At 37.0% G+C, this 26,143-nt stretch overlaps 1 protein-coding gene across 15 annotated transcripts in view; it reads right to left on the reverse strand.

Annotated features, from left to right (window-relative positions):
- Positions 1-26,143, reverse strand: part of LOC129779662 (RIMS-binding protein 2) — a 196,369-nt gene that overhangs the window by 115,262 nt on the left and 54,964 nt on the right. For 12 of the 15 annotated variants that reach the window (XM_055787258.1, XM_055787255.1, XM_055787254.1 and 9 more), the window contains 4 exons: positions 20,438-20,545; positions 10,545-10,643; positions 1,752-2,111; positions 936-1,412 (listed from right to left, as the gene is read on the reverse strand). In XM_055787258.1, coding sequence (XP_055643233.1) covers positions 936-1,412; positions 1,752-2,111; positions 10,545-10,643; positions 20,438-20,542 — 1,041 coding nt within the window. In that variant the 5' untranslated portion in view covers positions 20,543-20,545. The remainder of the gene's footprint in view (positions 1-935; positions 1,413-1,751; positions 2,112-10,544; positions 10,644-20,437; positions 20,546-26,143) is intronic. The other 3 variants (XM_055787264.1, XM_055787266.1, XM_055787269.1) reach the window with 3 other exon arrangements.

A 26,143-nucleotide genomic window follows, 5' to 3' on the forward strand; every position in this document is an offset into this window, starting at 1 on the left:
TTATAAATGTGTTCGCCAAGTTCTAATTGAAAACTAGAACTAATTCAAAAAGTACGAAGAACACTTCCAGTGCATTTTTGAAAACTTGCACATTGGTGAACAAATTTGAAAAGATGATCATTGTTACATAATTTAACACTTATGTTCAGCAATACGAAGATTGACTCTACGCTGGTGTTGTTCATTTCATAATGTTGGTATTGATATCGGCAGAACTAGCCTTCGAGAAATCAACGATTTCAACGAGAAATTGTCAAATGACACATCTTATTTCCATTGCATTTTGTGCCGATGATTGCAGTAAAATATTCATATTGTAATGGACTATATGTGTTTTATTAAGATGAAACATAATATAAATATTTAACGTGAATCTCTATACTACATATCATGCATATTCGTGAATATTGTAACTTACGAATATCGTCGAAATAACAGGATAATAATTGCTAATCGATTATGGTATTTAATAGTGTGAATCAAAGCTACTGGTTTTAAACTTATTCTAAAATAAGTACTGTAGGTGGTGGTGGTAAATCAAAATTTTGAAGCGTTCCGAAAATTCTGCTTGATTTCACTGAACTGTTTCCTGTGAGTGATAATTTCGATGATGTTTTTATATATTGAAAAAGTCAGATAGGAAAAGAATATGCTGCCTCACTTTTGCCATTATTTGGGGTGTTATCAATGATAAAAAAGTTTTGAAAAGATAAATCACTACTCGGGTGAAAGCTGTCGAGATGAGGATGAGATGAGTAGAGAAGCGAGTGGAGTGCGAATGATTGTAGGGACTTCTTGATTCATAGCTAATGAGAAACTATTGCGAGTTAGAGTGGGTCTACTGATGATATTTATGATGTCGATTTCAATGAATAGTGGTGATGAAATAGAAATTGTGGAATGGAATTAGAAGATTAATCTAAAATTATCGGCACCTGACATAAGGGTGGCATAGTAGTGCTCAATGGGTTTGCTCGATTTGGCAGTGGTGAAACATTAGCTGCTGAGTACGGATTTCCTGAATTTCCTGTCGATGATGTTAGCACACTGTACTGTCCATCGGTCAATGCATGGCTACTGGCACTCGAAGTAACTCCAACTGACGAAACGTTCATAGAGTTAACACCAGAGTTGACTCCAACGCTGCCGATCGAGTTCATTCCTATACAATTCAGGCCAATCGAGTTCGGAATCCCGGTTCCAACACTCGAAGGAATGCCGTTGTTGGTCAGACCGGTAAGTCCGCCGAGCATCGAAGTGCTGTTGATTTGGGACGTTAAATTTGTTGTCTGGAGGTGGGGCTGATGCTGGGATAGGCCAAGACTAGTACTTGTCAGACCAGACCCCAGCGTTGATGACATTATCGGTCCAGTGGTTCGCGGGTGCTCTAACTCGGCCAATATACGATTGTCCTAAAATGATTAGGACATGAATCAGTTTTGAAAACTCAAAAGCGAACAAAAATGGCAAAACAAAAATTAAATCAAAAATATGTTTTGACTAACTTCTATGTATTGTGTACTATGCATTAGGATTTCAGTCAACACGTTTGAACTATTCTATCGGCTACCATCAAAATCGAATGGCTATCAGAGTTAGAACTCGATATTTAAAGTTACGTTTACATGGACATTAATATCTTTATCTAGTGAAACATTTCAACCTTGCATTCGATCGTTTCGTCCAATACATAAAAATTATATTATGTCGCAATTGAAAGTATTTTTTGTTTCTCTATGTAACACACATACATTAGCAATTGATAAACGTGCCTGTTCGATCTTCGCCATAATCCTATCTATCTCAGTTCCTTGCTGTTGGGTCGGCGTTGGAGCCCAAGTTACAGTACTGCCTCCTCCTGTTCCGCCTGTTCCGCCACCACCACCTCCGAACCCGCTCAGCGCGGAGGATGCTCCCAATGAGGTCGGATTGCCAACCATATATGGGCTTCCAATATTGTTGACCATGGACGTTTGATTACTTGTGATTGTGCTACTGAGGCCTCCGATACCAACGGAGCTGGAACTGGCAGGCATTCGACCGGGCCGAGATTTGAGCGCTGCTGATAATTCTAGCTGTAACTCTTCGCATCTGACTGTTTCAAGAGCAGCCTGTAAGTGGCCAGATCCGGATTCGCACAAACGGGAGAGACAGCGGATGATTTGATTTTAATGAATTTGATTGAATTGTACGTATAGGTAATACATTATTTCACTCCTAAATTTTGATTTATTTGCAGATTTGCGTACGGAAATAACAAAAAGCTGACAAAAGAGCGTCCATCCACAACAAAGGTCCAACAGTTTTCGGAGGAAATACAGCAATACTTGCAAGCGAGTAGACGAAGCAATGACATTTTATGGAAATGGTATTGAAAGCTTCTACAGTTACAATAATAGTTCAGGTACTCTATGTTCTAATCAGTTGCAGAGGCTGAGGAAACAAAACAAAAACACGAAAACTACAGTTTAGACTAATATGACATACAGTTTATTATTTACAATCTCTATAACCTTTTAATACAACCACACACATTCAAAACAGTTTTTATACACAAAATCGTCTGCGGAATACTCAATAAATATACGCAACGAAACGCATAATTGCGAAATAGCATAACTATAACAGTGGCTAAACCTTTTCCTCAGTAATATACAGTGTCGGATAAAAAGACCACTGCTCAAGCAAAAAAAGAAAGTGACAAAACTTTGAGAAAAAATAATTCAATCCAGTGCTTCAATTCATTTATAATAATTCATTTGCATTGTTTGGAGAGATTTATAATTCTGTAGCCGTGAATCCGTCATTCATTAAAAAAAATGCGTTTTAAGCATACTTGAGAAATAAATGACGCGACAAAATTTAGGACCAGTTCCTCGTTTCAGATGTTTCGAGTGTTGTTTCGACCGATTTTGAAGAAAATTGATCGTTTCTCGGTGGTTTTATTTTGTGTTTTCGGATCCTGGTAAGTATTTATCATGTAAATAAGAAGTATGTAAGGTTTTAACTCTCGAATTCTCCTTGCAGTCAACGAAAAATGGGTCGCGCGCAGAGAACTTGTGACGATCCAAAATCATCGTGTTAAATGCCCTTCACGACCGCATCAAATCCGAAACTACTGGACACCCAAGGAAAATGACCGCGATAGATGACTCTCTCATGAAGCGAGCCTCCAAGAAAGGTCCCTTCAAAGCCTCGAAAAAGATCCGGGACGAACTGAACTTGTCCGTGAGTTCCCGGATAGTTCAGTGGTGACTGGTGGAGCAGGGCCTGGGCGGTAAAGGCCCCCGGACGGTCCCGATACTGACGCCGAACCATCTGAAGACGTGGCTAAAAGACCACTTCGGTTGGATCGGTCCGGAGAAGGAAAAGCAGTTGAAATATTCTGTGGTCGGATGAGACGAAGGTAAACCTCATCGGTTCGGACGGAAGAACTGGGGTCCATCGCCCAATAGGCTGCGCTTATATGCCACAGTATACCACGAAGACATTCAAGCATGGAGGAGGGGACATTATGGTGTGAGGATGCTTCTCCTGGTACGAGGTTGGGTCCCTGTACTGGGTAGATAAGATCATGGATCACCTCTACGCCCAAACCCTAAGGAATGTTATGCTGCCACACGTCGAGTGGAGATGCCCCCGAAATGGCAGTTCATGCAGAATAACGATCCGAAGCACACCGCCAAGACCGTCAAAAAGTGGTTCCAGGATACCAGGATAACAAGTTGACGTCATGGAGTGGTCAGCGCAGTCACCAGATCTGAACCCTATAGCGAACCTATGGGAGATCATGAAAAGGTCGGTTTACACGGAGAAGTCGAAGAATAAGCAGCCATCCCGGTCACCATGGATTGAAGAACTGGATTGGATTATTTTTTCTCAAAATTTTTTCATATCAAGTTTTCTGTCGCGCGATTGATACATGAATTAGACTAAAAGTTTGTATTAAATTTAGTTGTAGCCATTTCTACAGCTGAGCGTTCCAACATATTTCAAACGCTGCTGATGTGTTGTAGTAACGATGTAGAGAAAAAATAGTATTATGAAACAGCCACATGAAGCTATCTACAAAAGTTTGTTAGATTGCTATGATTATGACACGTTTGACATCGAATGCAGGCCTCTCAAAATTAGAGATAACTCCTGAATTAACGATTTTCAGCATGTACGTATAGAGCCAAAGAGAATATTTGAAGCTGTAAAACTGTAACTATTGTTTAAATAATTAGATCTGTTAAATTCTCCAGACTGGAAACATTTTCGACCAGCCAACATAATACCGTCTCAACCTGAGAGAGAGGAGCCAGCTGAATGACAGATAGTTTGTTTTCTTCTTATTCTTTTTACGAATTCTCATCAAGAAAATTCAAATCGGACAATTTCAATCAAGCAAGTTGTTGTCATTCATTTATAAGAAAAGTGTTGAAACTTGACGTGAACTTTTGTTTGTGAGATCATTTGTGCGTTTTTATCCGCGATTTTATTTTTGACTTAGGACTACGCCTAACAGGAATATATGGGGGATAAAAATTTGAGCACTTACATGATCAGGAAATAATAAAATATGTACCAGGTCAGCCCACATCATGACTTCCAGCAGCATCGGCTCATTCGAACAAGTTTTTTTTTTACTTTTGATAATTCCGATATAGTTGTCTAAAAGAACTATTTCGATGATTTCTAAAAAATATCCGAAATAAGAAGTAAACTGATTTTTATGATTTGCTTACCGGTGGAGTTCTTGTGTGAATTAATGGGTGTTTTGCGCTCATTTGTGACTTTTGCCGATCGTTCATTCAATTTTCGTGAATTCTTTCATTCTTTAACTGGTTCCAGTTTGATTTATTGCTGCAAGCTCGGTGAATCGATTTTTGCAATGTGAGCCATAATTGTATATTCTCCGATACAATTTGAATATGCAGCGTATGTGGAATATACAAAATAAGCGCTAATCTCCCAATGAAAAGAGTCAACATTGATTTCTCCCAGGTGCATTTTGAGGGAATTTTGTTTGTGTCCGATGGAAATAAGAATAGGTTCCATCAAAATGATGCTGTGTCTGCATTCTTAATAAGCACTCTGCCCTTCCTCACAATACCCACTTCCCGTTTGTTTTTCTCAAGATTCATTGTACCCCTTATAAGTTCTCGAAAGATGTAATTTTACGTTGATCGCACTTGATCGAAGAAATTACGAAAAGAATGTATTTGAGCGCAGTATTTGATATACTCTTTCTGAAAAGAACTGGATTTGATTTGCTGAAAACACTCTCGTGTTGTGCGTTATGTGTGGCGACGGTAGTTTTTAACGAAGCTGCTTCTGATTTCTATGGCTTCGGCTTGTATGCAGCGATGCTCGAGGATTTGTTTGACTTTTGCTTCCGGGCAGCCACACCAGCTCGATGCTGACGCTTTCTTGGTCGCCTTCTTAGCGATACTATTCTTCTCTTCGGTGGACTCCTTTTTGGCCTTGCTTGAACGAACACGATGCTCCAGTGCCCTTCATTTGCACAAACATGCTCTTGGTGGTGACTCCATTCATCAGGATTTCGGAGCTGCTACCTGCTTATATACAGATTTTTGTGATTTCAATAGCTTGCTTTCAAAGCAATTTTTGAGCTTTGGAAACAAATTTTTGGATCAATAAGTAACACACATATAACACGTAGATATTTTTTCTTTCGAATGAAGCGGTTATCATACCATTTCTTTCAACCGGCAGGTATTATTGCTCAAAATTCTGTTTCTCCAATGTAACACTCTCGTTCTCGAAGCTTTGAACTTACACCCCGGTATAGAAATGAAAGATGTAGTCCGACGTCAACATTATTTTCTTATAAAATGTCTTGCGAAAAAATATCATGTTAAAATTTTCTACATATTCCAATACTTCCCCTTGGTTCACCGTGACTGGTTCGCGCTGACATAAGGGCGATCACAACAAACGCGAGCTGGCTCCTCTCTCTCAGGTCTCAACCATCCCAGCCATCTATTAATATAAAAAATACATAGTAGGTTGTGCCAAAACGATCGCACTGTTAGTCCTCCGCCAACAGTGCGATCGTTTTGGCGCTAGTTTTTTTTCGATTCACTTGTTCATTACTTAGGGTATTATTTTAGGATGCTTCGAAATTTCGCATTTGATACTAACTCGGCCACAGTCGATTTTATGTTTGTTCCACCAGAATCATTATTTCAAATCTTTTAACTGATTTAATTTATCTTTGGTAACGCAGAAAAACAACAATGACAAAACTTACAAGTACCTAGCTAAATGTTGTTTAGTATAGCATCAGTGGAATCGCTCCTCAAGAAATCGTTCGTACCACTAACACGTGTAATCAAATCATATAAAATAGGTTAGCATGACACTTATGCTAAACGAATTGATGATTCCCTACATAATGTAGCACAAAACCTTATGATGACGCAAGATCGATGCGTTGATTGCACAATGCCAGAGGCAGCAGCTAGTGAGATATTTGCTCGTGTTCGCAATTCGCAGGGAAACGAAGCAATTTTGATGACGAAAAAGAAGCAAAACAAGCGATGCTTGCTGCTTTGAATGTAGGAAGAGATTGACAATTTGTTTCATCAAAACGTGATCTGTTTTATGATTTAGCACCCTTACTGGAAGACGTAGTCCTACGTTAAAATTTGGAGAATTTTGTCCGAGACACGACCGTTTTAACAAAGGCCATTTGGGAGCTCCGCAACCGCTGTCGTCTAGTTACTAGGTGGATGACTGGTGAGTCGTGAATGACCCACAGCTTGTTATCATCTTTTTGATGCCTTTGGCGGCATTGAACATCGTGTTCTGTTATTGTGAAGCAAAAATGATAATGGATTTCATGAATCAATCGCACTGAAAATAGCGTTTCCACACGGATGTAGTAGATAACTAAATGTAAACACAATTATCTACATAACAAAGTAGAAAGTATTGTGAACACTTATCATTATAATAACCGAGACGCATAAACAACTTCGGGAACAAGTGTCTCGAAATAGTGCAAGAGCATATGCAACCGCTGAATGGTGAAGATAGTAGCACAATCGCGATCCAAAGGATCGAACTGTATTAACGCAAATTGTCGAGGAATAAAAAGATTGTAAAATTATAGCATGCTATTTTTATTATGACTGCACGTTTGACTACAACTTTTTTTTTTGTATTGTCTGGATCTAGGAATGTGATATATCGAGATTGCAATACGCTAAAGTTTCATTAGGAGACACCAGGATTGTGTTGTGCAGGTGGCGAAATAAAATTATTGTAGTTGACTCAACAACCATAAACATTGCACTCTTCCTTTAGCTGCCAATTATCAGAATCAAGTTGTTAATAAAAGTGGTTTTAATCAAACATTCAAGGTAATTTATTTTCAAGACGTGTACTGTAAACCATAGAAGAAGCGATCCAAATGTTGACATTAGGTTTAAAAAAAATGTAAGGTGGCCTTTGGTGAGATGAAAAAACGATTTATACTGACAAACAAATCTACAAAAAGTTTTTCTAAGATCGAAAAGAATCGCTTTTCTCGATTTTCTCGAGTACAAAGGATCGATTCAAAAAATCGGAAATCGGAATGGAAAAATCCGTCTTCTAAGAATCGATCTGAGATCGCCCAATTCTACTTCTAACGATCAATGCCTCCATCAGTTTTGAGAGGATCGAAATTCCACAATGTCGTTAGCTTCTTATACAGGGTCTTTCAGATTAAACGCTAACGCAAAAAAATCTAATAGCTCCTTATAATTTTTTTTCGCTCCGTCCATGGTAACACTGCATTCCCCACTTCGGGACGATAATATTTGGCTACTCTTTTAGTCTGATCTGATGGTTTTTCATGTCAAGATGTACAATTTGCAAGAAAGTATATTTTTAGTGAAATCGTATTACTCGAGCAACCGAAGCCTCAATGAAACTTCGCCCTCTTATGGTAACAATTTCAACATTTCGCGTCGTAAATGGTCCTAAAAAAGAGTGATCTTGCGTCTTGTGAAGAAGTTCGAGGAAATCGGTAGTGTTCTCGATAACAAGGCTGGCAAGTGTGGCGCCAAACGAACCGCGCGAATCCCCGCACCAGTCCCACTCGTTTAGCTCAGGAGATCGGGGTGTCCTCTTCCACCACGTACCGAATGTTGACGGAAGACATCAGCATCACCAACATCATCAACATCAACAGCATCGAAGTCGTAATGTTAGAGTTGTGCATGAATAATTTTGTTCGCCGTTTAAAACGCGTTATCGAGAAAAGTGGAGGTCACATCGAAAATGTCCTAAAATAAGCTTTATTTTCGTTTTTTAAAAATAAAAATCGGATCACTATTGTAGAAGTTATTAAAATTTGTTGCGAGCGTTTAATCTGAAAGACCCTGTACTATAAAATTCATTTGTTTTTCACTCTGAAGGCCTTTGAATGCGCTCGGCTATTTGGCTACTAAGATTCCAAACATGGCTACTAAAACATGGAATCAGACTACTATTCTCGTTAAAGCATTTAGTATTGATCAATGAAAATCGAGGAAGGTAGAACGTTATGTTAAAATCGCTTATCGGTTATTGCTCTCGTTATGAACAAATGTTTTTTATATAACCAGATCGTATCCAAGCAGCCCCGAAAACATTTGTTGATAGAACCTTAGACTAGACCTACCAATAGAAGGGTCGAATCCGGAGCAGTTATCAAACTCACACTCGAACCAACTGCTAATTTGTTGATTTTTGTTAACAAACATGCGTTTCGAACATTTTCCAACAAGATAATATTCACAAATTTCTACAAGATTTCCAATAATACTCACAAATAAATATACTCACTACTCAATGTATTCATAATACAAACTCTCGAGAGATTAGGGGGGGTTAAGGGAGAAAAGTAATGATTATCCAAACCGAGTGTTATTATCATACCGGGGGTTCGGGGTCGATTCCCGTTCTGGTCGGGGAAATTTTTCGTCAAAGAAATTTCCTCCGACTTGCACTGTGGTCACGCGTATTCCACTCAAAATGTATTCAAGGCGTGTTATTTGGCATAGAAATCTCAACTAAGTACAAATAAAAATGACGCAAGTAATACTACATTGAGACGGCGAAGTTCCTCTAGGAACGTTAGAGCCATTTCAGAAGAAGAAGACAATACCGCATCGCATCCCTTTTATCTACATACGGGTCGTGATTTCGTGTATTGAGTAGATTCATCTTCAACCAATCTCAAATTGGAACGTTTTTGCAGCTGAGTAATAAACTAAAGAAAAAGTTGATGAAGAGAAATATAATCAAATCACTTACACCCCTTTCATTCTAAGTCCCTCAATTATTTTCGATAAAATTTATATGTACACCAATTCCTACATCAATCTTATGATGATGTTCACCAGAGCAATTCAACAAGAGAACCATCAATAATAACGCTAGTAAAACTATTATTTTCATACGATTTTTAATGCGGAAACCAATATTTCGCCAATAATACCATATCCTAATCTGGCACAAGCTTTCTGATAAATGGAATTAATATTTGGTTACAATCATATTCTGTAATCATAAATGCTCCAAGTTCTATGAGAATAGATTTTCTCATACTTCATCAAGAGAACAATGTGAGTAGCTTTTCAGGGAAAAACATTTTTCAGTATAAATCACTATTACAAATTCATTGTTTTTCGATATTCATTTGGTGTGCAAACTTGCATTCCATAGAGGAAATTTGTGCTCTGGTGTGCACTCGCCAATGGAATCGTGTCTAATAGCGAGAGAATATAGGAAGGACGACAATAGATAACGGAATAAGTGACGCTACTAAAAGTGACTTATCAGTATAATATCCTGGATCGTAGCAATCAGAATGCGCTTCGATTTATTAGTTAAACTGATTGAGATATACAATTCTACGGCGGATGACTGACGGCCATGAAACTTGCAAAATTTCGCATTGAAATGAGAATTATTTGAGCTGGATGAGGCTCAATAGTTATTGATTCATTCTTCAGACAGCAACATTAGAGAGTGTTTGTTTTTTTAAATATCGATTAATTGTCTCGATTTGTGAAAAAAAAACTATGGAGCGCGAGATGAAAATCACATTTTACACAACAACTATAACAGAATTATAAAAACAGTTAACCTTTGTTTATAGCTAAATTTAAACATCCAAACACATCCCAATATCGCTTCGCCATTCCAGGACATCAATTGCAAACATAATAATGATGGACATCCTCTAGACTTCCGCTCTTTTCGGGTACTACATAATGGCTATGTACACTGATGTAAGGACTTGTGCCTATCGCTACCATTTAAAACCATAAACCAGTAAATATTGAGAGAATTTCGAGAATTAAAAAAATGCAAATAAAAATTGCAACATGTAAAATAATTGGTACAAAAGCGGCACAATCGCATCACTCAAAGGGCAAACATATAGTTGTACGAGACAAGAAGAAAGAGAAAAGTGAATGAGGACCGAACGCAAACTTGTTCTATGAATTACTACAAATAAGGCACAAAAAATACTGAATTTGGTCGAGATTGAAACGGACCTTCTTCTCCAACTCGCGTGCTCTGGATTGCATCGTTTCTATTGGTTCGCCTATCCTACCAACGCCGGATGACATACCCCTAAGCTGTGCCAGAGCTTCCTGAAAAATGTATAGAAAAAAGGTAAACATTAGTAGGTTCACTTACACACATACCGATGGAAACTCGTTCAAAGTTACTATACGTATTATCGAACAGAATCCACCGGCAAACTATCTACACTAGCTCCATGTCATATTGTCGTCGTGGAAAATACATCTTCTTTGAATCTTCTCATACACGGAGCTATTAGGCTTTATATAGCAATCGTTTAGCTCGCTTCGCAAGAACTCGACTGTCATAAAGAGAAATGCATTTTTTTTTCACCCCTAATCGAGCAACATTTCGCTAGCGAACGATGGCATATGATCGATAGATATAAATACCTTCCGTTTCTTAAAGACTTTGTTGAAGCTTTATTTTTATTTTGACACAAAAAAAAAATTTGGCAACGTAAAAGCAATATTTAGCTGAGGATGAGTTTCTTTATAGGGGAAGGGTGATAAAAACGGACAACCGAAGTAAAAGTTGTTTTTTTTTCGTAAATTTCCCAAAAAAAAATATAGCACAAATTGAAAGTCTGGGTCTCTTATTATAATTAAATTTGTCTTTGAGGCAGAAATTTTGAAAAATGAATATGTCCGGCATCTTTGAAAAATCGGAAATCGGAATGGAAAAGATCCATCTTCTAAGAATCGACCAATCCTAATCTGCAGTATCTACATCTTGGAGGAGAAGAAATAAAATGTAACGATTGAAAAAACGGTATCTTGGCGTAATCCTAGATGCTAAACTGAACTGGAACGCACACTTAGATTCAATCATCAGCCTATGGGCATGTTCTAAAATGATAGGAAGAACATGGGGCCTTAAACCAAAAATCATTATGTGGGTCCACACTAGAGGTGTTCTATCCGCTCATGAGCTGCTTCGAAGAATCGACTCTTTGAAGTGAGTTGACACGGAACAGCTCGCAAAAAAAACAAACAGCTCTTCAGCTCAAAAAAAAAAGAGCAAAGAGAAAAAGCTGTAGAATTGCAGAGAACTGACCGCCTTTTGTCTTCGTGTTATGACATCAGTTCAGTTTCATTTGTTCCTCGTCTTTTCAATTGTTATATTCGCGTTGAAGGCATTGAACTTTGTTTACTAGTTTAGAGGGCGCCAAAAATAATAATTGACTTTCAGGCAGAATGAGCACGTTTTTAAAATTAAAATTATGAATGAAAATTAGCTTCTGTGTATCACATTAGTATTCTATTTAAATGAAAAATACTTTGTTTGCAGGCGGTGAAAAAATCCCGTAAGAAAATTGTTTTTAAGACAACTTTATATTATAATAACAAGTCTCAGTAAAAATGTCGGTAATGTATAGACAAATGGTTGAATAAGAAATACCCTTTTGAATCATATTTCGGATAACATCATATTTCTGACACTTTGTTCTATAATCTTGAAATGCTTAATGCACTGATGATATAACTATAAAATTAATATCACAATTGCTTCTTTAGAGTAATCCCTTGGTTTCACTATCATTTCATATGAGAACTACATTTGAATTATAACATAATCGGCAAAAATCTATCAACACTACTCACTATCGTTTGTGTTAGACGTTTGCTTAGCGTGAGCACGTAGAATTTACCCGTTCATCAATGTTTAAATTTCTCCCGTGTTTCATCAGTTCTCATTCACGTTAACAGTTTACTGTGATTGCTTGGTAAGTGTTTCGTAGTTGACTATAAAATGAGGGGCTTAGAATGAAAGGGGTTTAAGTGATTTGATCGATTTCTCTACATCGACTCTCTCTTTTAGTCATAACTTAGCTCCAAACTCATTCCCAGCTGTATTTACCAATGTGGAAGATGGGTCAAAACCTCATCTATCGGATTCTATAGTAAACTCAAATTGGAACGTTTTTGTAGTGTAGTTATTAACTAAAAGAAAAGTTGATGAAGAGAAATCGATCAAGTCACTTACATCCCTTGCATTCTAAGCCCCTCAAATATAATCAAGTGTAATGTAATTTTCGTTCAAAAAATTACAAAATAAAGTGTCCGAAATTTGAATTCAATATGTCCGAAATTTGATTTAGTGTCCGAAGTTTGATTTTTATTCGTTTCTTTTGAAAAGCATTTTATTCGATGATTTTTTTATGTTTTCAATCAAATAGGTACCAAAGTAGAAAGCTTAAAAGCATATCGAACTTTATTCAAAATATCAACCAACACAGGTATTATGTGCATAAAGTTTAGACCTGTTTTCTGCATCATATGCCTTAAGCGTCCGAAATATGATTCAGAACGGTACATGTTTCAAGTAATTTAATAACATGGTGTGAAAGATTTCATTTAAATTTTAACATTTTAATCTGATAAAGATTACATTATCGAATTTGGGACACAAATTGAAAGTCGCCACCAGACGTTGATACTGACAACTGAGTTGAAGAGCTTTTCATAAAGAACAGCTCTTTTAGATGAGCTGAGCTGATCTGGGCTGTTCATCATGATGAGCTGGTTTGCACGCCTCTAGTCTACACTGCCATTGTGCAGTCTAAGCTAACTTATGCCTCATTAGTATGGTGGCCAAAGACTCAAGAAACAATAGCTACTAAAAAGCTAGACAAACTTCAACGACTGGCATGTGTTGCTGTAACAGGAGCAATGCAAAGCATACCCTCAAAGGCATTGGAGGCTATCCTTCACCTGTTACCTTTGAGTCAACATGTTCAGCTGAAGGCTAAGAAAAGCGCTCTAAAGCTAAAAAGATATAAGAGAATATTGGACGGGGACAAAACTGGTCACTTGAGCATCCTGAATCTCTTACCAATTGGACCAGCCTTAGAGATGAACAATGATTGGATGGAACCTAGGACTAATTATCACATTCCATACAGAGTGATCGAACATTCTCGTTCAGTTTGGGATGAAGGTGGTCCCAATGTTCGTAATGGTTCAATCCTGTTATATACCGATGGGTCGAAAATGGGTAACAGAACAGGTGCTGGAGTGTATGGTCCCAGAATAAAAATGTCAACAGCTATGCGAAACTGGCCGACAGTTTTCCAGGCAGAAGTAGCTACAATAATAGAATGTATAAATGTCTGCCTTAAAAGAAAATATAGACATGCTAGCATTTGCATCTTCTCAGTCAAGCGGCACTTAAAGCCCTCAATGCTTTCAAGGGTTATTCAAAAATTGTCTGGGAATGCATTTGCCTTTTATGGCAACTGTGTCAGGTAAATTCGGTACAACTGTACTGGATTCCTGGTCATTGCGGTATGGAGGGAAATGAACAAACAGATGAACTCGCAAGACGCGGCTCAAGCTCACCTTTCTCTAGTCCAGAACCATTCTGTGGAATTTCTGAATGTGTGTTGAAGAGGAGCTGAAGAAATGGGAAGACCGGGAAGTGACGGCCAACTGGATGGCGGTACAACTTAACCAGTCAAAAAAAGTTATCACGCCGAGTATTAAAATTACTCAATAATTGCTGAGTCTTAATAAGAAAGACTTCAGCCCATTCACTGAACACTGTCCGAGTAAATACCATCTCAAAAACATAGGTTTAGTGCAAGATAATAATTGTCGCTTTTTTAAAAGCGAAAGCGAAAGCGAAACCTCGGAACATTTGCTCTGTAATTGCGGAGCTCTGACAAGACGCAGATTTCATCACCTTGATAATGCTATTCTGGAGCCCAAGGTAGTTTGGTCTGTGTTGCCGATCAAGACTATAAATTTCATCAAACAGATTATTCCTGATTGGTACCTATCTCACTATAGCTTTTAGTCTACTTCTTCATCAAGAAGCAGTAGATAATCTTGAAGCGTAGTAGGAAAAATTGGGGCACAATAGTTCAAAATAATGAACGCAGTGGTTCACACCCAACAAGGGAAAAAAGCAAGAAACATTGACTTGTAGCATGTAGCATGTTGAATAGATGAAACCCCATCTTAAGTCACGAACATTCTCTACTTGTTGTAGATTCGAACCTCCCAGTCTGTAGTCGAAGCTTATCGGCTGAACTCTCCTTGTTAAAGTCATAACGAAGCATATTGTTCTCGACGAACCTCTCAAAATTGTCCAAATCCAGCTGAAGCAGAAGGTAGTCAACGATGTGTTTCACTGGCTGGAAAATCTTTACATCATCCGCGTATATAAGTACTACTGCGTTGGTCGAGATTGATGGAGCTCTATTCATGACCATGACAAACATGATAGGTCCCAAATGACTTCCTTGTGGAACTCCTGAGTGGACACTAAGGGACCTAGATGAATTGTTGTGCACTTCCATCGGAATCTATTCAAAAAATTTAGAATAATTTTTGAAAAAAACAACAACCAACTATTGAACAATCACTCTCCCAAGACATGCCTAGGTACAGGAAATATACTGAGAAAAAAACGTTGCCACCCTACATCGTAATATGGTTCTCGATCGACACTGGTACCGATACCGGTGAACGAAGAATTCTCGATCGAATGAACGAATTAGGCTATGAGCTATGCGAGTAGACGTTGACGATGCCATGTTTCACACTATTGAAAGGTTGAGTTTAAATGAAAAGTTAATAACACAAGATTCCACTGCTTGTACCAATTCCAGTACATATTACATGAAGCAGGGATAGAGCTCTCGTTTAAGAGGTACTGGAGTACTGGAGCGTGATGAGGTTAGGTAAGTTAGGCCATAAAGGCCGTTCGGATAAAAGGCACTGAAAATCTGCCTTCTATAGTTTATACACCCAGTGCAAGAGGTACTGGGGTGTGAAGGAGGTGGTGCTACATGTTAGGTGGGCCTGACATGTAGCACCACCTCCGGAAAAAGACGGATGAAACACACGTATTTGAGGTGGTATTGAAAAACTGTTTAGGAACCAATAGTAAATCTCGACGTTTCATGCAATTCTAAGACATTTGGCATCAAAGTTTTTTTTTTATTGAAAACTCCGATTTCCTTTACTCCCCCCTTGGGTGATTTTTCGGTTTTCAGAAAACTTAAATTTCCACATCTGCGACAATAGTGAATGAAGTTCGAATGAGCTCATACTTTGCAGAGGGTATTTTATCGTGCAAATTAACATTTCGCAGGGAGTCCCGTATGAAAAATTGATATGACGATTTTGATTGGCACCCTAAACCATTCGTTTTGCCTCGTATTTCGAAAACAAAACGACAGTCCCAGAGCGTCGATTTTTGACAATTTTTTTTCGAGATGACACTAGATGACGCGACGCGACACGACGTTTCATGCAATTTGAAGACATTTGGCATCAAACTTTTTTTTTCGAAAACCCCGATTTCCTTCACCCAAGGGGGGAGATTTTTCGGTTTTCAAAAAACTCAAGCTTTGACCGTGCGACACTAGTAAATGAAGTCCGATTGAGCTGATATTTGGCATAGGGTAGTTTTTCGTGAGAATCAACATTTTTAATCAAGTTTGCTTTGAAAATTCGAGGGTCACTTTTTTCCCATACATCCATTGGCACTCTAATATAGATATATCTTTTTTTTTGTTTCTCGCGCATTTAATTTTGTTTTTTATACATAATTTAAGCTATCAAAAATTAAATGGACGTTCAAAATGGTCGAACTTGTCGGCATATATGTGAGAGACATAATGCCACACATAAAAAAAGAAAATTGAAAATATACGTAACCCGCGAAAGTTCGAAATTCGCGATATTTTCTCTAACAGACCTATTAAGCACAGTTTTGCATACAAACTTTCCCAAAAAAATTTCTTTGGTGTTTTCGTCCGTGGCGAATACTTAGCCTGTAAGCTTATAATTTCGTATATCATCAGCTTATTTTTGGTTCATTTATTCAAACCTCATTTGCACTGCTTGTATAGGTGAAAGTGGTATATCCCAAATCAATGAGTGTGAATTTAATAGGCTTCACAATTTCTTCGAATGTTAATGGAAACCATGCAGACTTAAGCATTAATAGATGGATTAGTGTTGTCGCAACTGTTACGACAAATCACCAATTGTTTACCTTGAGTAAATACCTCACAAGTAAAAAGGAAAATTGTTGGCAGATTTTATATAGTAGCTGATAACTCCTGATCAGCCAGATAAAACACGAACTGTGAGTAACTGTAAAATATAGGATTTAACACTTGTTCACTAACAATCGGGAACAATGAGCCTTATTTAAATTAAGGTACACCGGGGCAAGTTGAAACGTACACCGGGGGGTTAAAACGGAAATCATAACTTTTACTAGGAATGATGGATTCACGTGATGATAAAAATATATATAGTTAACATTATCTTTCAACCCACCTTATGACAGCCATTACCAGAATATTGGAATGCTCTAACGCAATCCGCGCCTTTGCTTACTTTTCCTTGTTCCGTGAAATCAAAACAAACATTTTTGCGCGCTTTGCGCTCAATCGGTTCCAAACACTGATTTAAAAAAAATACATATATATCACCAGAATCGCACGCCAGAAGATCAAATAGGGATAATCAAGTGTAGTGGTTTTGAAAACTAAACTGAAAAATGTTTGTATAGCTCTGAGCATTTAAACTCACACCTTGTTTTTTTCAACCCTGGGGTAAGTTAAAACCAGTTAAAATCGACTATTTTTTAAACATTGCTGCAGGTGCCGGAAGTTATTTGTCGGAGATTGCTGTATGAATGAATGATGATCGAATAAAAAATAAGAATCATTCATATTTCGTTCCTTAGTATGGTCTACATAATTTATTTATACACATACATGATGCAAGTAAAATTTGTTAATCTTGCAACTAGGGGTCGTTCAAATATTACAAGACGAATTTTTTTTAAAACTATTTTATACTCCCTCTTCTCTACATAACATGTAACAAATGGTCATTTGCACAAAAATTTTTAGATTTTGTTGAATTTATTTCTAAACAAGTTTCCACAAGCCATTTTTGAGTGCATTATATAATATTTGAATATTTGAATGATCCAATAAACCTCATTAGTGGCCGTTTCGTGTGGCTCTACTTTGACATGAAAGCGTCTAAAATATCGATGTTATTGTTTCGTATATTGATTATTGTTTCGTATGTTAATTCTTAGTGTGTAGTGTTCATTTTGTGTGTATTAGACTACTCCCCCACATCTCGCGTGTGCCAAAACACTTTTTTCCAAATTATTACATGTAATTCTTTCAATTTAGTGTTTTATAAATCAGTTGAAGATAGTTCGAGAAGCAAAGCCGCACATTAAACTCATGATAGTTCCGCGTTGCAACTTACCCCGCTCCACGGACAATATTATAAAATTGGAAAACTGATTTATGTTTTTGTCGCAACAAACATTGGGAATTCCCTGTTGAAAACTGAAGCATGTCACAAACCTTTCAAATTGATTTTAAAAAAAACATCGAAATAATAGTCCAACCCAATCGAAATCGGGTATGTTTCATTCCAACATATTTCAGCCATTGGAAAAGCCCTCTTTTTCAATTCGAACAAACCAATTTTTCAGCTTTCGAGTTCTAGCGTGTTTGGCCTACCTTGGCGGAGCGTGAATAAGCTATGAAGTAAAATATTCATTCTAGGGTGTAATTAGTGGAAGCGTCTCTCATTTCTCGTGTACGGCCATTACACAAATGGTTCACATTCGGGTGCTCGTGATTTCACGCAATTATTGCTGTAATTCGCGACGGAGAAATACTGATCGATACCGCGTTTGGAATAGAAACGGCGCTACCAATTGCTTGGGAAACAATATAAGGGCAAATATATGCGGTAAATTGGTTCCCTGGAAAACCCTGAATAATGTTCAGAGATTCGGAACACTAGATAAAATTGTTTTTGTCGTTTCATACGCATATATATAGGGAAATCGGCTACATCAATACAAAAAGTCTTTTCCAAATCATAAGGTAGATATATTTCGTCTCATCTCAGTATATTTTGTATTAAAAGACTTAAAGAAGCACGATTCAACAACTCGACCCTCTCTTGTAAACTGTAAAAGTTTTGATCGAATATTGATAAATGGAAAACTAAAAGATCCGGCGACAAAATTAGTGTTATTCTCCAGATCAGGGATGACCAAACTTTTGGTCATGGCGGGCGACTAGTTCTTCAAATGTCGGGTTGCAGTCTACCAACATTGTCTGTATTATCGAATTATTAGAAAAAGAATTTGATACTAAACTATAAAACAGGTTGAGCCTATGGGAAAAACATATATCTATATAAATAAAAATGAATTGGAGTCCGTTCCTCACGATTTAACTCAAGAATGGAGCAACGGATTCAACAGTCAGTATCAGGTTTGATGCGTCTTAGTCTGCGTCAGGTTTATATGTCAAAAAAGAAATCAACGGCGAGTATAGATCACGCAAATAAAAATAATTTCTGTGGGAACTTTAGTGTTCGAAATGATTTAAATCATATATCAATTGTGGGTGGGACGAAATTCTCCGGGACAGCTAATAATACTAATAAGTATTATTAAATATAGGACTTTAAAGAAAATCGGCATTTTGTATGTTCGTAAAGAATTTTTCATAAAAATACACCCAAGTAGAGTATTATATTGCTCAAATACCTCGATGTATAAGAACTACCATTTGCAGAAATAATACGGCGTTGTTGGTACTATTGAAGATTCAATAAAAAAATGAAATGAAGGTACTAGGTACTAAAAAGGTCAAGGTACTAAAAAGTGAATTGTTTTTATAGAAATTTGGTAAAAGAAAATAATGCAATCAGACAAAAAAAAATTCTATAATAGCGCAGTCTAAGTGAGCTGAACGAATCAAAATATGGTCGAATATACGTTTCCGCCACACTTTGGAGTTGGATGAACGTTTTGTATTGACTTTAAACTGCATTTAACGAACAATATTTTGTAAACCTTAATAATTTCTTCTGATTTGCGTGAAAAAGGGTTGTAGCGGTTTTAATGACAAATAGTTCAGACATTATTAAGCATAGAGCTGAATAAAACTATCATGAAAACGTTGCACTGATTGTTAGTTGGGTATTTCTCGAATTTGCGTTTGAACCGTTATAGGTAAAAATTTCTATAATTTTCTCCAGGGCATATTTAAAAAATAAATTCAAAAAAGTATGCGATATCACTAAAATCCGTTTGAATATGTTGAATTGTAAAAATAGAAGCTCACTATTATTATTTAATTTTAAAGTCTTCTATGTTCCCATTCATCATTGGTGTTATACTCATGACTATATTTCTTGATAGCAATACTGTTTACTATTTATTCACATTACTTTTCAAATTTCCTAAATGAAAATAACAAAGTTTCATCAATTCATTAATTTTGTAATTCACAGTCTTCAAAGGCGAAATTTTCTCCAAACATTTATTTTTCATTTCTTCTCGAAAGTAAAAGTTATGGTCGAACCACTGGATATGTTTAAAATCATATAACTAACAATCTGAATATAAAAATAAAACAGAAATTTACACGAAGAAACATCTCTTCTCACTACTTACATGTTTTATTGAGATCAATACAAACACATTACAAAATAATCACGGCTAAAGGTAAAGGGATATTTAACTCGTTGAAAGCTTAACTCGTTTGAAAGAGACACTATCCCAGATCAGCTGTCGGGCGCCTAGTAATAGCTACACGGGCGACCGGTTGACCGTGGACTACAATTTGGCCACCCATGCTCTAGAGCGATGAATAAAACCACAGTAACATACAATGATTTAACTAAGACGAATTCTGCAGTCATTTTCTTCCAGCAGATAAAATTTCAGTTGAACAATTAGCCAGCATTTTGAAGTATTCCAATATCAGTTGCTACCAACGGTATTTTACCGCCCAATGCAAACCAATTCTAACCCACCTTCCGCCTCCGTCGAATGCAATGCTTACCTGATGTGCGCGTTCCGCTTCCGCTCGGCGAGCTTCAGCATCCCGAAGTTGCATACTGAGTGAGTCCAACATGGCGTCAGACACCCACAATGCGTCACTGGACATCGTCTGTAATGTAGAGAAGCGGAATGGAATAAAATTAGGCGGCGATAAAAATAAATTTATTATAATATTCGGTACTTTTGATTTATTTCTTCTCAAAAATCACATTTATTTTCAGCATCAAACCAAAGAAACAATGAGCGGTGGCCAAACGTTTTTATTTTGATCTGATACTATTTGTTCAAAATCACATGGAACGATCCAGAACACATCAGCTTCCGCCATCTGAAGCGGTATGATATAAAAAAGAGGCGCCTATGAAGAAATATCCCGCAGTTTGTAAACGGAAATAATGTGCTTCAATATAGCTGAGCTTTCCGTAAATTATGCTACGATGGGACATCCTGTAGAAAATATGCGTTCAATATTGCGTACTATAAAGATGCTTCTTGGCTATCACACTTTAGATAAAGGGAAGAAACTTTTTCGCTCTTTCGCCAAATAATCTATTAAATTCCACTTGGTTAAACGAGCCTGTCGAAAATAATAGGTTCTGGACTAACACAGAAGTCGGATGCGTAAAATATCACTATTTTATATCCTTCCCCTATTTTTGTGGGGATCATACTCTCTCGAAATTTTGAATATATGGCAGGAGAATTTCGAACATTCTGGTTAAATTAATGTAGTTGCTGATGCTAAATATTGATTAGTCATATGCATTGATTATCAATTTTCGAATCAAAGTTCAACAATCGAAATTGTCAGAGGACTTTTACAATTTGAAGCAGATAGAAATTGTAAAAGATTTCCATTCACTCAAAATCAGGACGCACTGTGAATTTCACTGTAGCGCTCCCAGTGGTCAGTTCTGTGTTGTTTTGACTGTAAAATTTTTGGAATACATCCACTATCAGTAATGAAAGTTTTGTCACGTTGTAACGTTTTTCAACGATAGTAAAAAAAAAAGTTGTGACAGGTGGTAATCGAAGGAAAAATATGGGTTTTGGACACTATTGATATTGCCATAAGCTACAGTTCCAACAATAATCGTTATCGTCCTTTTTCAAAAAAAAAATACATCTGTACACGAGTAATCATTTCAATTTTACGAATTTTGAAGAATCGACATTTACATACGGTCAAACACATTGTTACAATCAACGTAAAGCAATTCCGCGTGTATTCGTTTTTCCATCGCAATCAGACTAATGATTATCAATTCCAATAAATTTGTGGAGGTTGATTATCCACATTCTATAATTGTTGGTCTCAACAAAGATAAACAAGTAGGTTACCCATAATGTCCTGTTTTTCATAAATATATTTCAATTCAAATCAATCAAACCTCACTCGAAAGCAATAATCATTAGTGTGCAAATAATAGGGCTGTCTCTTTTCTCCATCATCCATCATGTATGTTGATCGGAAATGATCGGGCATTCATCATTGATTACCCGCAGTCAATTATTCATGTTGTTTTCCCGTTTTCTTGCAATCTTTCACCGGTGCCGAAGCCTTCAATACAACACGGTGACTACAATGTAAATTGAACTAAAGTCGTCGGGGACATCAGCTTTCAATAGGAGCAAAAAAAATCCGCCCAACAACCACTTGAATTCGACTCGCCGGAGCATTATTAACTCGAGTGTATGGGTGTTGTACCTGTTTATCACTGGCTTCCTGCCTTCCATTCGTCGGGTGGTTGGCATGAAATATAACCGCTCCTTATCAACGTTTACGTAGCGTGGCAGGCAGTATGTACGAGCCCAGAGTTGGATGTTTCTTTATGTACACAGAGTCATTACCGAATGGATCAGACTGCTCGGCTTCTGGGGGTGTGAAGGGACAAGCAAAATGTTCACCCCTCATAACCTTTTTGTCTACACTCGAATGACTTACAGGGACTTTTATGTGGTTTTTTCAACGTCACATTGAAGCCTTTCGTGTGCCATCGTCGTCGTCGTCGTCATTCAAATGCACGTGTAAACTCCTGTCCAACACAAAAAAGACACGGTCGGTGAAAATTCGAGTGCGCCAATCATACCTATGTGATGAAAGGATCCAACGAGATGCTCTCGTAATGAAATCAAGGTTGTCTGGAATTAGGAGAGGGGTTATAAACATATCGTTCGGGAGCTGTTCCATTCAACTTTATCCAGAAAAAAAACAAAAATGGTTTACAACAAATACGTCCAAGGCAAATAATTTAGGATAAAGTACCCATGGTGAGGCTTGAATTATCAGTGAACGTATGTCACATTGATAAAGCTGATCTGAATGTTGAGGTACAAGAAAATTGTGTTTTTTTCTTAATTTGTTTTGCGAGTAATTTGTGCACTGCGTTTCATAACTACAGAACCACTTCATTTTTCTGAGTTTCCAGAAATATCTAAAAAGTCAGTTGAATTGAAGTACAGACTCGGACTCGATTATCCGGAATGTTGATTTTATTATCACTGCGGATAATCGAATTTTCATAAAATAAATCATAAAAAAATAAAAGACAATCGCTCGGTGAACGTAAAATAACTATGATTCGCACTGGTTTATTTAACCGGTTCTTCCTATGGCTGTCATTTGAATATTAGAAATTACTCTGTTTTATAATATGAACACGGTTAGACTAGTGCGGGGCAAAGGTGCGCACCTAACTGTTGTCGTCCAATAACTCTTGAAATAAAAGCAAATAAAATTCAGTTTAATTACCGAATTGTAACTATATATATATTACCTTCGAGACGTAGTTCAAGAATTTCTCGAGTTTTGTTTGTAGTTGGACAAAAACCTATTTTAATACAAAATAGCAAATGCGTACTTTTGCCCCATAGTGGGGGCAAAGGTGCGCACCGTACGAGGCAAAAGTGCGCACTTAGTCAATTGTACTTCTGAGGTAACTTGTAACAAAAATAAATGCTTTACCATCACCAGCGGAAGAAGCATCATTACCAGAGTATGTAGGTATCATCCAGTGGGGAGGACGGGGGTGCTATATGATGTTTTATGGGTTGAAAAGAGTGGGTGTTATGGACGAACATACCACGTGGAAATTTTTGGGAACGAGGAGACTGACAATATAAGATTTCTAAAAATGTCCAACATTTGAAACAGAATTCGTTTTTATTAACAAACTAGCTGACCCGTCCCACCCAAAATGATATATTGATAAAAATCATTTCGAACACTCAAGTTCCCACAGAAATTATTTTTATTTACATAATCTATACTCGCGGTATATAATTTATTTTTTGACATATAGACCTTATGCAGACTAAGACGCATCATTTCTGATACTGACTGTTTAAATCCGTTGCTACGTTCTTAAGTTCGTGAGGTAAATCGTGAGGAACGGACACTAAAACTTTTTTTTAATATAGATCATGTTTATAAATACATAGTTACCTTCACTTCATTTATTTGAAACTCATTGTTGAAAAAAAAACAATATTTATTTGAAGTTCACTATGAAAACATGAACATAAACGAAAAATAATTGTTATTAAATTGAGTGCATGGTGAAATAAAAACATTTATTTTTAAAGTTCATTTTGAATTATTTTTAAGCAATTGTTTATTTTTCTTCCTCATCTTGGATTTCGGTTCTGAGGATTCCGACGCTTTGCCTTGGGGCGCTGTTTCTTCGTTGCGCTGCTGTGGGGTTCGAAGAGACATACGATGGTTTCTCATGAAGCTAGAATCCCAATCTCTTCCTGCCAGTTTTGCAACTTGGTTGAATTCATGCTGGAGGTTGTTGGCTTCCGTAAAATCAAACGCCAGACGACGTAAATCTTTGAAAGTCATACCATAGAATGCTTTGTCCCGTGCTCTGCAGTGGTCCGCCAGATTCTCAGACTGCTTACTCGTAAATACTTGTCTGAACCGCCCTAGCAGAAGCAGAAATGTCAATAAAAGAAGATTCAAATCATAAATCACTAACTGATATGAGCCTCTTCCTCAGAGCTGATTCGGAAATATCGAGGTCTGCCGCAATCCGACGCTTCTGGACTCCCTCCCGAAGCCTCTGTCGGGCCATTTGAGCATATTTGGAGTGCATTTCTTCAAATCTGTTTTTCTCTCGTGGGTCCCGTTAAAAATTTGTTGTCGAAATTTTATGCTCTTTTGCTTCAAAAAGGCCAATGCGCACTTTTGCCCCGCACTACTCTATATTGGGTGTTCTATCAGTCATTAAAAATCTCACTATAATATTTATTATTTTATTTCAATATAGAAAATACTGAAATACAAGCATACTTCAACGCTTTTCCATTTCATCTAAACAACTTTTTGAGCCAGTTTGTTGGAAGTTGGAGTTTGCCCCGAGAAGTCATTAAAAATCTCACTATAATATTTATTATTTTATTTCAATATAGAAAATACTGAAATACAAGCATACTTCAACGCTTTTCCATTTCATCTAAACAACTTTTTGAGCCAGTTTGTTGTAAGTTGGAGTTTGCCACGAGAAGTGAGTTTTTCAAATGATCGACAGTTATTTTGCTCATTGATTTCGATTTCACTTGTTTCATAATGAAAAACAATTTCTCTCAAATAAATAAAATCCAAATCCAAACAAAGGAGCATTAGGAAGAGCATGTCTTCATAGTTCTGGAAATAACTATTCTTGAACAAATTTAGAGAAGAAATCCAAAAGATCATGGTTATCAAATTTGTCACGCAGTTGTGAATCACACTGCATTTCGATGAGTTCCCTCTGCATTTTTTAAGAGAGCATGTTCATCAAGGAAATTAAATGACATAGTTTGGAGAATTCTGCTTTGTTCCCAAATCTACGAGAAAAATCAGCCTTCATCGCCTGAAGTGCTTCAATGTATTATAGTTGACGATATTTTGGAATTCTAAGTGTCACAAAATGGGCATTTTTTCCATTTGTTTTTTGAACAACATGAGTTTTCTTCCGTTTTTTTATCTGGTTGAGTTGTGAACCGATTTACCTTGCATACCTAAATTCAAATTGTTCAGATGGGTTGTGATGTTCGTTAGGAAAGCTAGATCTGCTATACATTCCTGGTTTTTTAAATTCCCGGTTTTAAGTGAAAGATGAAATATCGTCATATAGTGCGTCCACATCTTCAAAAAAAAAGCTTGAAACTCACGATGATTCAATGCGTGTGATTTGATGTAGTTTAAAATTTTGACAACATCATTTATGGCATCCCTGAACCCTACATTTTGGCACAGAAATTCTCCTGATGTATGATGCAATGATACTGCATGTGTTACTTCGAAATTTCGGGATGTTTCCGAAAATAAGCAATAGCATCTTCGTTCTTCACTAAGGTAAGCTGTCAATATTAATATGAAATATGGAAAGCGGAACCAAAATTAAACATGCCACACAAATCAGGAGCTCCATTAAAAATTGCACCCAAAATTTTCTTCAACGAAGGATAGCATTTCTGTTGAACCTAACGCGGAGTGCTTTTTGTCGTTCTTTTCTTAAGAAAATACAAATCTATTCTTCCGCCACTTCAAATTCTTGGGATATTTCCCCCAAAAAAAAACTAATTGATTGTATCAGAAATATCTGTATTCTCATTCACCGTCACTGAATAAAATACAATGTCAGCAGATCTTACTTTCAAACTTTATATCTGCTATGTTTTCAGACCGTTTTTGATAGGCTTATCATTTGAGTCGCTGCCT

The sequence above is a fragment of the Toxorhynchites rutilus genome, chromosome 3, assembly GCF_029784135.1.
Source record: "Toxorhynchites rutilus septentrionalis strain SRP chromosome 3, ASM2978413v1, whole genome shotgun sequence".
In the NCBI taxonomy this organism is placed as follows: domain Eukaryota; kingdom Metazoa; phylum Arthropoda; class Insecta; order Diptera; family Culicidae; genus Toxorhynchites; species Toxorhynchites rutilus.